We start from the raw sequence: 13,581 nt of genomic DNA, 5'->3' as shown, positions 1-13,581 counted from the left end.
AGGTCTCCTAGACTATTTCTTGGAGTCCTACGTGGCCTCAGGGAGTCCTCGTAGTCATGAGGGAGTCCCACGCGATCTGTGGGTGTCGTGATCGTCCTGGGGAAGTCCTACGTGATCTGAGGAAGTCCTTGGCGATGTGAAAGTGTTCTACGTGATTTCAGTGAGGAACGTTACCAAAATTCTTCATCATGGGTTTCAGAATACATTATAAAGAACGATGAGTGTAATGTTAATTGTTTTTTACCGTGCTGTACGTGGCAGCTAAGGTAGGCGTTTGAGTGAGTGTAGACGGACAGGCATAAATGTGGGATGTTGGTAGGGGCTTGAGTGAATGTGTGTGGCAGGCAGATATGAATGTAGGTGGTAGTGTGTGTGTGTGTGTGTGTGTGTGTGTGTGAAACAGACAGGAGAGACAGGCAGGTGTGAAGGTGGGCGTTGGGTCGGAAAACACAACATCAGCCACAAGCCAACACCTGAGCTTGACGCAGCTGAATGATGAACAAACTTCTTGGCCACCTCCATCCTCCCCCCACCTCCCTTCACCCACCCAAAAAACAAAAAGGGAAACTCCATCCAAAATAAAACAATTGCTCATCACCCCAAAAGAGGAAACTATGGAGAGAGAGAAAGATCCTAAACGTTAACTCGTAATAATCGATACAATAATACCTGTTTATTAAGCGTCATTAACTTACCGGGATTCTAATTTCTTGTAAGTTGAAGATTTGTCTTATTAGATGATGTTAAAGAAACATTAAAATTTACCTGTATAGATCAAGAGTAGAAGTAGTAACACCTTTTCATACATGGAGAGATAAATCCGTTATATGGAGGTATAAGTCCGTTATATGGAGGGAGAAGTCCGTTATGTGGAGGGAGAAGTCCGTTATATGGAGGGGAAGTCCGTTATATGGAAGAAGAAATCCGTTATATGGAGGTTTCAGTGTAAGATAACTAAGGGAGGTATTAAAACACATTCAGTAGCAAAACCTTTAATCAAATTCACGTAGAGTATAAATACCTGTGAGGGGAGGGAGGATAGGGGGGGAACGGGGAGAGACCCAGACTACACTTGCTATAGTTCACATACAGTACATGTGTTAGTCTGAAGCCTTGACACACACACACACACACACACACACACACACACACACACACACACACACACACACCTGTTTGTACTACCTCTACACCTGTTTACATCTCACACATTATACAAATCCGTAGTTAAATAAATCGTCTCACATTATAAACCAAAGAAAATAGTATCAAAACAATAATTAATTAATATTGAAGTAATTAAATATACAAGAAAATAGACAAAATACAGAGAACATTGAGAAATCATTTAAAATACATCACAATAATTACGTATTTGTGTTATTTATAGGAAACAGGAAACATTATTTTTTTTAGTCATTTTTTTGATTGATTCATCTTATATAATAAATCTTTGGCTTTCCTTACAGTCAAAAAGCTTATATTACAGTATATTATATATTTACACCATATAACTACTGTAGTACGAGGTTTACTTCTAAGCTATAACATATATACCCATCGTCGAAAAAATAATTATGTATATAGCATTTTTAATATCCTACTGAGTGGCAATATTTATTATCTTTTGAGGGTTCACACACACACACACACACACACACACACACACACACACACACACACACACACACATACGTTTATACTTCCACCCTTACACAGTCAGACAGTGGAGTTCAGAATTAGTGACATATGTATAAAAAAAAGGTACATTATACCTTCTCTCAGGTAAGGTGTTAACTAAAAACAAAGTAAACAGTTGATCCATGAAATACAATCCAGACACTCAAAGCAGTAGCTACCGAGAGGCCACCACGAGCCCTCATATATTAAATCTAGACGCTATAGGTTCACTTGCAGCTGGTCCTAAAGGCTTTATCTAAACCTGAAGAGTCTATTATACTGGATGATGGGATGGTGTTGATGATGGTCCCTATCCTACACACACACACACACATTCCTGGCAGCGTTTGGTTTAGTTTCTAACACAAACGCAGGAATATTTTTGGTAAGTAAGTTCCCAGTACAATGAACATTATAATCAGTGGATAATGTCGCAACACTATAAACAACACATCACAGTTGGTGGATAAAGTTTCAGTAAGTTCTTCTCAACACCAGACTACTACTGCACTGGGCGAGGCATTAACACACACAACAGGTGGGTTAAGGCCATAGACCTATATCCCCGGCAGGAGTATCAGACCAAGCGACCGGTGCTCCGTCACACACAACACCGCACATCCTCCCTCCATTGTTTCATCATCTGAACCGCTGTGGTACTAGGAGAGCCAGAAGCTGCAGTACTACCAACAGTGTCACCAAACTGAAGGAGGGTGTAGTACCTCCACCAGTCTGCATGGCCGCTGGCTGCTCTCCTGAAGGATAATCATAAACAAGTCATTCACCACCGTCAGAAGTGATGAATAATGTAAATAAAATATGTAAACAATCAATATGCTCCTATTTTACTTTATAATAATCATACGTAAACAAACAATATGCTCCTATTTTACTTTATAATAATTATACGTAAACAATCAATATGCTCCTATTTTACTTTATAATAATCATACGTAAACAATCAATATGCTCCTATTTTACTTTATAATAATCATACGTAAACAAACAATATGCTTCTATTTTATTCAATAATAACCACATATAAACTTAATATTTAGAGTAGAAGATAAAGTTAAAGAAATTGACGATTATTATGTGTGGAATTTGTGAAGAGTTGATAATACTTGTTCGCATTATTTCAGTGGCTCTGACTTTTACACTCACTCACTCTCTTCCTTCCTCCCTCCCTCTCTTACTCCCTCCTTCACTTACTCACCCCCTCCTTCCCCCCACTGTCTCCTTTCATCAATCTCTCCCTTCCTCACTCTCTCCCTTCTTCACTCCTTCCTTCCCTCACCCTCTCCTCTTGATATATCACAGCGCCCTCCAGTCTATGAACCACTGAGCTAAATCAAACACTGTCGAAAGAACTAACATATTTGTTTCCCTACTACAATGTTACCTGATCCTCTCTCTCTCTCTCTCTTTGTCTGTCTACCTGTCTCTCTCTCTGTGTAAGTGTGTGTGTGTGTCTCCTACCTCCTCTCTCTACTGTCATTCTCTCACTCTTTCCCTCCTCTCTCTATCTCCCTCAGTCCTCCACCCCCCCTCTCTCTCTCTCCTTCTTATGACATTTGATATACCTAGAGTCTCCATCATCCACCCCCCACTGACTCACTCTCTCCCCTGCCAGCTCACTCCATCTGACCGTCACACTCTGTCCCCTGTGGTTGCTGCTGTGCATTTCATTTCATCAACAATTCAGTAAAACTCGACGCAACACGGGTGACGGCTGCCTGAATTCTCACTACTTCTTTGCCTTGACAGAGTCTTGGGAGGCTCGAGTTTCCTTCCAACGATTTCAATGTGTTTATCAGCCAGGAGTGAAGTTGATGTGTCGTTTTACATATACAATCAATCTTATATGTGTAACTTGTAAGAGGTGACGTGAGTGTTTTAGTTCCAGTGGACTATGAATGATGATAGTAAGGTAGATAAAGTTAATTGAATAATGAGATTGAATTAAGGTGATTTACAGGTGTGTTATGACCTCTCTAGGAATATTTGTTACCTGTGTATAACCTTGGATGGTTTACATACATACATACATACATACATACATAAATACATACATACATACATACATACATACATACATACATACATACATACATACATACATACATACATACACTACATGGCCGGCGACAGAGTGACACACAGACTCTGACAGACAATAAACCAAACTTAAACTGACCTAAATTGACCTAACTTACCCTAAACTAAACTAACTCACCCTACCCTAACCAAACCTAACCTAACCCAAACTAATCTAACTTAACTGAATCTAAACATGATTTAACCTAACCTAACCTCATCAAATAAACCCTTCAACCAAAACTATGATTAACTAGAACAATTCAAATCAGAGTGAGGGATTCAGTTCTACCTAACAGTACCTCTCACCTGACAGTCACTCACCTTGCAGTACCTCAGTTAACAGTCACTAACCTTGCAATACCTCACCCTGACAGTCACTCACCTTGCAGTACCTCTCAGTCACTCACCTTGCAGCACGTTGACGATGACTGAGGTGGGATGTGCAGAGGTGGGTCAGCAGGTGTAATTACCGGAGTCGTCAGGTGTAGCCTTTTCGATGGTCAGGTGAGAAACTGTCCCCTCCTGGTCCTCCCGAGTGGTGATCTTAACAGGTCCCTCGTAATCCATAATCTTCTGATTGTGGTACCAAAACACCAAACCTGTGCCGGAAGATAAAACTCTAATTAACGGACTATAGCGGAATTCCGTTATATTGAGGTAATCCGTTAGATGTAACACCACTATGTAATGAACTATATGAAGATAAAAGACTATTCAGGGTTCCGTTAGATGTGAAACCTCCATATAACGGATTATAATGGAGAGAGAAATCCGTTATTATTGTGGTTTTACTGTACAGTAGTCGATTTTGTGGTAGTAGTGATAGTTAGTGGGGAGATAGTGATAGTTAGTGGGGAGATAGTGATAGTTAGTGGGGAGATAGTGATAGTTAGTGGTGAGATAGTGATAGTTAGGAGGTAAATAGTAGTGGTTAATGAGGAGGTAAGCGTTGGTTAATGAGTCTCCTGGTACAACTAGAATGTGGATCTTATTGATGACACGTTTATCAGGTGACGTACTTGGTTGATGAAGTACCTGGCATGTTGAACTGGTTGATGACACAGGTGAGATTGATGACGTACCTGGCATGTTGAGCTGGTTGATGACACAGGTGAGATTGATGACGTACCTGGCATGTTGAGCTGGTTGATGACACAGGTGAGATTGATGACGTACCTGACATGTTGAACTGGTTGATGACACAGGTGAGATTGATGACGTACCTGGCATGTTGAGCTGGTTGATGACACAGGTGAGATTGATGACGTACCTGGCATGTTGAACTGGTTGATGACACAGGTGAGATTGATGACGTACCTGGCATGTTGAACTGGTTGATGACACAGGTGAGATTGATGACGTACCTGACATGTTGAACTGGTTGATGACACAGGTGAGATTGATGACGTACCTGGCATGTTGAGCTGGTTGATGACACAGGTGAGATTGATGACGTACCTGGCATGTTGAGCTGGTTGATGACACAGGTGAGATTGATGACGTACCTGACATGTTGAACTGGTTGATGACGCAGGTGAGATTGATGACGTAGGTGAGATTGATGACGTAGGTGAGATTGATGACGTACCTGGCATGTTGAACTGGTTGATGACACAGGTGAGATTGATGGTGCTGCCAGCCTTGACATATTCAGGTCCCAGGATGACCGACCGAGCCTCTGTCAACACAAGATCAGATAATTAACCTTTGACCTTCCTTAGTGACCTTCCCTTTGACCTTCCTTGTGACCTTCCCTTTGACCTTCCTTGTGACCTTCCCTTTGACCTTCCTTGTGACCTTCCTTGTGACCATCTTTTTGACCTTTGTGACCTTCCCTTTGACCTTGATGTGAAGAAAGAAATTCAAGAAGTAAATAATATACAGTCGGTCTGTCTGTCTGTCTTTGTCTGTCTGTCTGTCTGTCTGTCTGTCTGTCTGTCTTTGTCTGTCTGTCTGTCTGTCTGTCTGTCTGTCTGTCTGTCTGTCTGTCTACATCTGTACATAAAGGAGATGTAACATTTGTCATACACACGGAAACAGACAGACAGACAGGCAGTTCAAGACCGAATTAGAGGAATTTAAGCCCTATTCTGAGGGTCCGGCTATCTGGGAGTCCCTGAAGATATTGACAAGGTAAATAATACCAGAGGGGTACATCTCTCCCTGTCTGTCTCCCTGTCTGTCTGTCTGTCTGTCTGCCTATCTGTTTGTCTGTCTATCTGTCTGTCTGTTTTATTGTCTGTCTGTCTGTCTGGTGTCTGTCTTCTGTCTGTTTGTCTGTTTCTTTTTGGCTCTCTGTCTGTCTGTCTGTCCATCTGCCTGTCTCTAGCTGTCTGTCTGTCTATCACTTTTTGGCTCTCTGTCTGTCTGTCTGTCCATCTGCCTGTCTCTAGCTGTCTGTCTGTCTATCACTTTTTGGCTCTGTCTGTCTGTCTCTTTTTGACTCTCTACCTGCCTCTCTGTGTCTGTCTGTCTGTCTCCCGCTGTCTATGTTTTTTCCCCTCTGTCTGTCTGTCTGTCTGTCCGTTAATTTATAATAGAAAAAAACAGAAAAAAAAGTATTCATTAAATTTCAAATCGAGTTTTGTTTGTTTTTTTCACGAGTTTTTTTTTTCTTTTCATTCTGTACGATTAATTTATTCCAGATCAAGAGTTATAAAGGGTTGAGTAATTTAATGTGTTTATATATTACTGATGTATTGGTGTTTATTCAGTGCCTAGGAGATGAGAGAGAGAGAGAGAGAGAGAGAGAAAAAAAGTATAATCACGCACAATAAAATAACTCTTGCTTTTTGCATCTTTACCCCTCCCACCCCCCACAACCCTCCTCCCACCCCCACCAACCCTTCTTCTCCCCACCACATCCTCATCTCCTCCTGTCACATGAATAAACAACAATTTACATATTTATTCTAAAAAAACAAACCAGAATTTAGTTTAGGTATGAATGAATTATTATTTACTTGTTATGACTGAGGTATAAGAATTAACACGTGTAGCTAAAGTGTCTAAAAAATAAAAAAATACTTATACAAATTTGTGTTTTGAAAATATAACACAACGGACAAAGGATTTTGACAACTCTACCGAGACAAGAGGAATCGTAGTGTTCATTCTGTAAATCATCGATCACCCCATGTACAGATTGGTTTTTTACAGTGAAACCTCTATTTAACGGACTAAAATTAGAGGAAAGTCCGTTATATCAAGGATCAGTTAGATATGAAACCTCCATCTAACGGATTATATGGAAAGAGAAGTTCGTTATATAGAGAATCAGTCCGTTAGATGTGAAGCTTCTTTACGTACATTCCGGGTCAAAAGTTCACTCCCTCGCAAAATTGAATTAGTATCGACCCCCAAATGATATAAAAACAACAGCCACCCGCACCAGGTCACAGTCAAGGTAAGTTCAAGTTCAAAGACTCGTTCCTCTACCTGTGTTTCATCACTTTGGACCGTGACAAGTTAACAAGCTTCAAGTGTTAATAAAAGGAAAAAAAAACTACAACCTGGATCTGTTTACAATACGGTTCATACACCTGTAATAACCTGCGAACGACAACAAACGTGACACAAGTTGTAAATATTGTTAGGCGAACGATACTGCTTTACCTTGGTTTTTTTTCATCATTCGGGGAAACAATATAAATTAGATAAAAGAAAACTATTGAAATCAGAATACCACACATAAGAGAGAATTCGATCCTACATATTGAACTGCTAGAGAGTTTTACAGGTTGAACTACTGCAGCAGATAAGTTGTAAACACAGATTGTGACTACGCTGTGGGGGGCGAAAATATAATAATAATAATAATAATAATAATAATAATAATAATAATAATAATAATAATAATAATAATAATAATAATAATAATAATAATAATAATAATAATAATAATAATAATAATAATAATAATAATAATAATAATAATAATACAATAATAATAATAATAATAATAATAATAATAATAATAATAATAATAATAATAATAATAATAATAATAATAATAATAATAATAATAATAATAATAATAATAATAATAATAATAATAATAATAATAATATAATAATAATAATAATAATAATAATAATAATAATAATAATAATAATAATAATAATAATAATAATAATAATAATAATAATAATAATAATAATAATAATAATAATAATAATAATAATAATAATAATAATAATAATAATAATAATAATAATAATAATAATAATAATAATAATAATAATACTAATAATAATAATAATAATAATAATAATAATAATAATAATAATAATAATAATAATAATAATAATAATAATAATAATAATAATAATAATAATAATAATAATAATAATAATAATATAATAATAATAATAATAATAATAATAATAATAATAATAATAATAATAATAATAATAATAATAATAATAATAATAATAATAATAATAATAATAATAATAATAATAATAATAATAATAATAATAATAATAAAATAATAATAATAATAATAATAATTAATAAATAAAAAATATAATATAAATAATAATAACCATAAATAAATACAAAAGTGAAAAAAATAAATCAAGATTGAGAAACGATATACATTATGTATGTTGTGTTGTCAAAGTAAGAGAAACAATTGAGACCCTGCAATTGTGTGTAAATGAGGCAGAAAGTCAGATAAGCAACCTGGGACTTGGTCACAGTTTTCGTGATGTCATATGGCAGCAGGGTCTACCATTACAACACATTCTGTTTCCAATATCTTCCCAGGCGGTCGTACCTCCGTTTGATAGCATCAGACTACCTACTACCTGCCTTATAAAAGCACTGAATTCTGTGACAACAGTAGTGGCTTTAGCACTTACACGGTGTACGTCAGGACAGAGAAGGGAGTTGGGGAGAGTGTTGGTGAATGAGCAAGTGAATGTGGTGGTGAGTGTTGGAGAGTGTGTGTTGGTGAAGTAGTTTGTGTGTGAGCTAGTGAATATGTTGGTGAGAGCATTGGAGAGAAGATGTTGGTGAAAATGTTGGTGTGTATGTGTGTTGGTGTGGGTGTGTCTGTGTGTGTGTGTGTCTGTGTGTGGGTGAGCTAATAAATGTAACACCTCGACTCCTATTGTCTCGGTAAGGTTATCAAAATCCTCCTCCTCCTCCTCCTCCTCTTCCTTCGCCCATTGTATCAATATTAACACCAAATCGTTTAAGATATTATTATTTTTACATTACAATTACTATGACAACCACACAACTATCAGAGCTCCTGCAGGATAGTCAGAACAAGAAAGAACCGTAGACCACGATAGGCATAGTTACCCTTGACACGTAAACAACACTAGGAGGTCATAACATCCAATGAGAAACAGAAATAAAACTATACAATGTTTATAGTCGATACATAATTTACCATGATATCCACTCTATAACCTGATGTGTTGTTGTCAGGTGAAAAAGTTACGGTCACATTGTTAGTAAAGGTTATGTTTGTCCACCTGTATAACTCATAGACGGAGAGTGATATATAACGTTCACAGGTTGGTACATGTTTGTGTATCTATGTATTCAGAAAGACAAAGGTTTAAAATCTGCCACTGTGTTCTAAGTCAGGAAAGGTCAAAGGTTAAAGCCATGACCTGATATTGAAGAGGAAGTAACAAAATACCTCAAGAACGGAACAAAGGTTTAATAATAATGATAATAATAATACTTAACATAATTGTACTCTCACTACATCACCTGAAGCTTCTTATGATTTAAAGGTACGAGTATGAGTACAAGGAAGAGGTTGAGTACGAAAACGAGTACGAGCAAAGAGTACGATCGTTAGTATGCGTCCTGATGAAACAAGGTGAACATTAAAATACGTTAATGAACTTCAGTGAACGTTAATAAACCACAAAGCAAGTAAAAAAAAAATAATATATCCTTCATACTGGCCTTTGACTTTTCCTACAGCTTTTGGCGCACCTTATACAAAGTTGGTATAAAAGCTCTGGAGACCGAGAGGCAAAGTATATCATGAAAATTGCCATCGGAAGCGTCTGCGCTGCTCTGTACTCTCTGACCTTAGGGAGGGGGGCCTTGTAACTAACAGAAACTATATTTTTTTTCCTAGAATATCTCAAGAAAGTCCCAAGGGATACAGGCATTCCCAGAAATCCATCTTTTAAGGATATGAGTATATCAATAATGTATTCCTCAGCGGTTAACACACACACACAAATGGTGACATCAGGTGGGGAAAATCATCAAAAAAACCTGCTTATCTTTCTATAATATTTTAATTTTATAAGATGATTTTAACGAAAGGTTTAATCATTAGATAATTATATATTTTGTCTCTATGTGTAAGAAAACAAAAAGAAGAAGTAATAATATTAGCAAAAACTTCAGAGAAATACTTGAAATGTACAGACAAGGAAAAATAAGATACTTTGGTCATATAATTAGGGATGAGGGAGTAATAACAGAAATATTAATGGGTAAAGTCGATGGTAGGAGGGCCAGGGTGAGGCAGAAACTGGGATGGATGAATGAAATTAAAGATTGGGTCCCCGGAGATATACTAAACCTTGGAGGATTGGTAAAAACAGCCTGAGAACATTTAGAGTGAAGGACTGTGGTCGCCAACCCTCAGATATGAAGACGGTACTCTGATTGATTGATGTGTAGGAAATCTCAGCCAACAGACTTATCGTAAACCCCGAGTTATGTCATGATTAACTAGAATGACATCAGTAACTAGCACATATCATTAATTACTAGTTATGGATCTTTTAGAATTATGAATTATTATGGGTTCAAGCAAGTGATAATCCAAGGATGTCTCTTATAATATAACAAAAGTTGAATTATTCCTTCAAGATTTATTAAACACATAAATAAATTACTTAGTACCACTACTTAATTACTCTTGACTACTAATTACCGTAACGTTCAAACTTTATCTCAACAGGTAAGAAACACACCAAAGTAAACATTACTATCAATACCTTTCATTAATGTTCTAACACAAGATTTTCCCCTTACTCATTAACTCCATAAAAAACAGGTAGGTGTAAATTTAATATCAACCATCGATCATATAATTTCTAAAAAAACAACATCAGGCGGTTTTTGGAGAGACGAAGTAAGAATTCCCTCTTTCTAGTTCATCCAGTTAAAAATATGAGGGGGAACACCTGGACGAGGTGAGCAGTCAGGTGTAAGAGTAGGTGTCACGAGAGGCAAGGCCGGGTTGGTTGACGGTCACCTTCTAAATTTAGCCCTCAAGAGGGGCGTCAAGTTCCCGGGGAAGAGCTCAGCTAGCGTCCTGCCACCTTCCTGCTCGTAAACGTCAGGGACAAGGTTGAATCTTCCAAAACGACAGGTGAAAAATTAAGGAAATTTGAATTTAGAGTGGTGGCAGGTGAGTTGTGAGCCTTCATAACCCTGGGTATAGAACTGTCTTGGTCCTAACCCTGGGTGATGTTGAGAGGTGTGAGGGATGAGGGATAAGGGATACCTGTGTGAGGCGCTAGGATGATTGAGTGTGTGCGTGTGTAGTGTAAGAGGTGACTAAGATTGTGTGAGGTGCTAGGGATGACTGTGTGAGGTGCTAGGGATGACTGTATGAGGTGCTAGGGATGACTGTGTGAGGTGCTAGGGATGACTGTGTGAGGTGCTAGGGATGACTGTGTGAGGTGCTAGGGATGACTGACTGTGAGGATGACTGAGGGACTATCAGGTGCTGACTGTGTGAGGTGCTAGGGATGACTGTGTGAGGTGCTAGGGATGACTGTGTGAGGCTAGAAATGACTATCCGTGAGGTGCTAGGATGACTGTGTGAGGTGCTAGGGATGACTGTGTGAGGTGCTAGGGATGACTGTGTGAGGTGCTAGGGATGACTGAGGTGCTAGAAATGACTGTCAGGTGCTAGGGATGACTGTGTGAGGTGCTAGGGATGACTGTACGAGGTGCTAGGGATGACTGTCAGGTGCTAGAAATATTACCCATACTAGGAATAATATATGACACTAAACTACTAAAGAAAAACACAAGCAAAAGAGAAAAAAAAACATAATGCAACTTCCTATCTCATTATATATCATTTCTTTAATTACTCACGCTAATAAGCGACTAATTAGCTCACTTAAGGGTTTAATATTCGCTTATTTCCTCAATCTTAAGAGGTAAATCAAGTGAGTGTAGAGTTTTATACCTGGAAAAATATTATCCCATCTCACCTGACTCACTCACCGCCTACCTGTTGACCTTCTTAATGAATACCTGAGAATATACAAATGAGGAAAGGTAACAAAAAAAGTGCAGGTATCAAAGTAAGAGTTAGTTTTAATGGGGTTTTATTAATTTATTATTATACTTTTGTAATTTGTTTTAGTATTCGTTTAATGTTAAATTAGTTATAGTATTATATTTCTCAATTATATTCTATTTCCAGGTGTAGTCGTCATTTTAATATAAGGTAACACAGGTGTTATAACTAAAACAGTGAAAATTACGTAATGGTATATATTTTGTGTATAAAAGTTTGTTATATATTACGTGTTATGAAACCTGCTGTGTGTGTGTGTGTGTGTGTGTGTGTGTGTGTGGATAAAGCAGTTCTAATTTCTCTTTGAGGATTCATTGAGGCGCCGGGGGAATGGGATTAAAGTTGTTTTTCGTTTTCACGTTTATAATTACGACACGACATTACAATTCTCGTGTATGTGAGAAGCCCTGGATATTACCCATCTATCTGTCTGTCTGTCTGTCATTCTACTTTAGCTGAGTTCCTGTGGTAGAATTCTGCTTTAGCTGATGTAACTGCGTATATACCTGCCCACTTTTTACCTTACGTAATAATGATGCAATTACAGGTGATATTCAGGAAATTAACATATTAGGTGTTTAATTTGGGGTGATATGTGTTTGATAAATAATGAAATAATGACTTTATGTTTTGTTAGATAAGTATATCATATAATTATTTAAGAACGTTATTTTAGCAGGATCATGTGAAGATTAGACACCCCACCCTAGGTTATTTCACCTGATGATTAAACACCTTAACACTACTACCTGGAGGGGTAAGGTTAGGTAAGGTAAGGTAAGGTAAGGTAAGGTAAGGTAAGGTAAGGTAAGGTAAGGTAAGGTAAGGTAAGGTAAGGTAAGGTAAGGTAAGGTAAGGTAAGGTAAGGTAAGGTAAGGTTAATTTAAGGTTAATTTAAGGTTAACTAAGGTTAGGTTAGGTAAGGTAAGGTTAATTTAAGGTTAACTTAGGTTAGGTTAAGACGATAATGAGGATATCTAGGGCACCAAACACCTAAGACAAACATAATAGGCACTTACCTACGACGTTGAGAACATAGGACATGGAGATCTTGGGTACAGTGTTGACTTGACATTCATACACACCGGCGTCTCTCATTTGGGCATATTTAATCTGTAGTGTCCAGTTCTCTGACCTCTCTGGATGGATCACCTGTTGGAGAGAGAGGCACACACACCTTTACTATGAGATACCTGTGGGTTTGAGTCTCTATATAGTGAACATCTCTTGAGGAACTTGAAGTGTAGTGAAGATATTTGATAGTGTAAAGTTGTATTGTTGTTGATGTTGGTGGTGGTGGTGATGATGATGATGATGATGATGATGATGATGATGATGATGATGATGATGATGATGATGATTATTAGTATTATAATTATTACTGTTTTTGGTATTACTAGTATTACAACAGCTATTATTATTACTAACTATTACTACTATTACTACTGTATTGACACGTACATGGGATTCTGGAGACATACTTGACACGT

The 13,581-nt window shown here is 37.4% G+C and overlaps 1 protein-coding gene across 1 annotated transcript in view; it reads right to left on the bottom strand.

Annotated features, from left to right (window-relative positions):
- Positions 1 to 1,050: 1,050 nt before the first annotated feature.
- Positions 1,051 to 13,581, bottom strand: part of LOC121860270 (lachesin-like) — a gene marked incomplete at its 5' end in the record, with an annotated part of 82,871 nt that continues 70,340 nt past the window's right edge. Inside the window, 4 exon segments of the mRNA XM_042357348.1 lie at positions 1,051 to 2,435; positions 4,188 to 4,379; positions 5,369 to 5,458; positions 13,111 to 13,243. Coding sequence (XP_042213282.1) covers positions 4,234 to 4,379; positions 5,369 to 5,458; positions 13,111 to 13,243 — 369 coding nt within the window.

Source organism: Homarus americanus, unplaced genomic scaffold (genome assembly GCF_018991925.1).
Source record: "Homarus americanus isolate GMGI-L3 unplaced genomic scaffold, GMGI_Hamer_2.0 scaffold23138, whole genome shotgun sequence".
In the NCBI taxonomy this organism is placed as follows: Eukaryota; Metazoa; Arthropoda; class Malacostraca; order Decapoda; family Nephropidae; genus Homarus; species Homarus americanus.
Note: the sequence above shows the minus strand (reverse complement) of the source record. Positions and strands in the feature narration are given on the sequence as shown.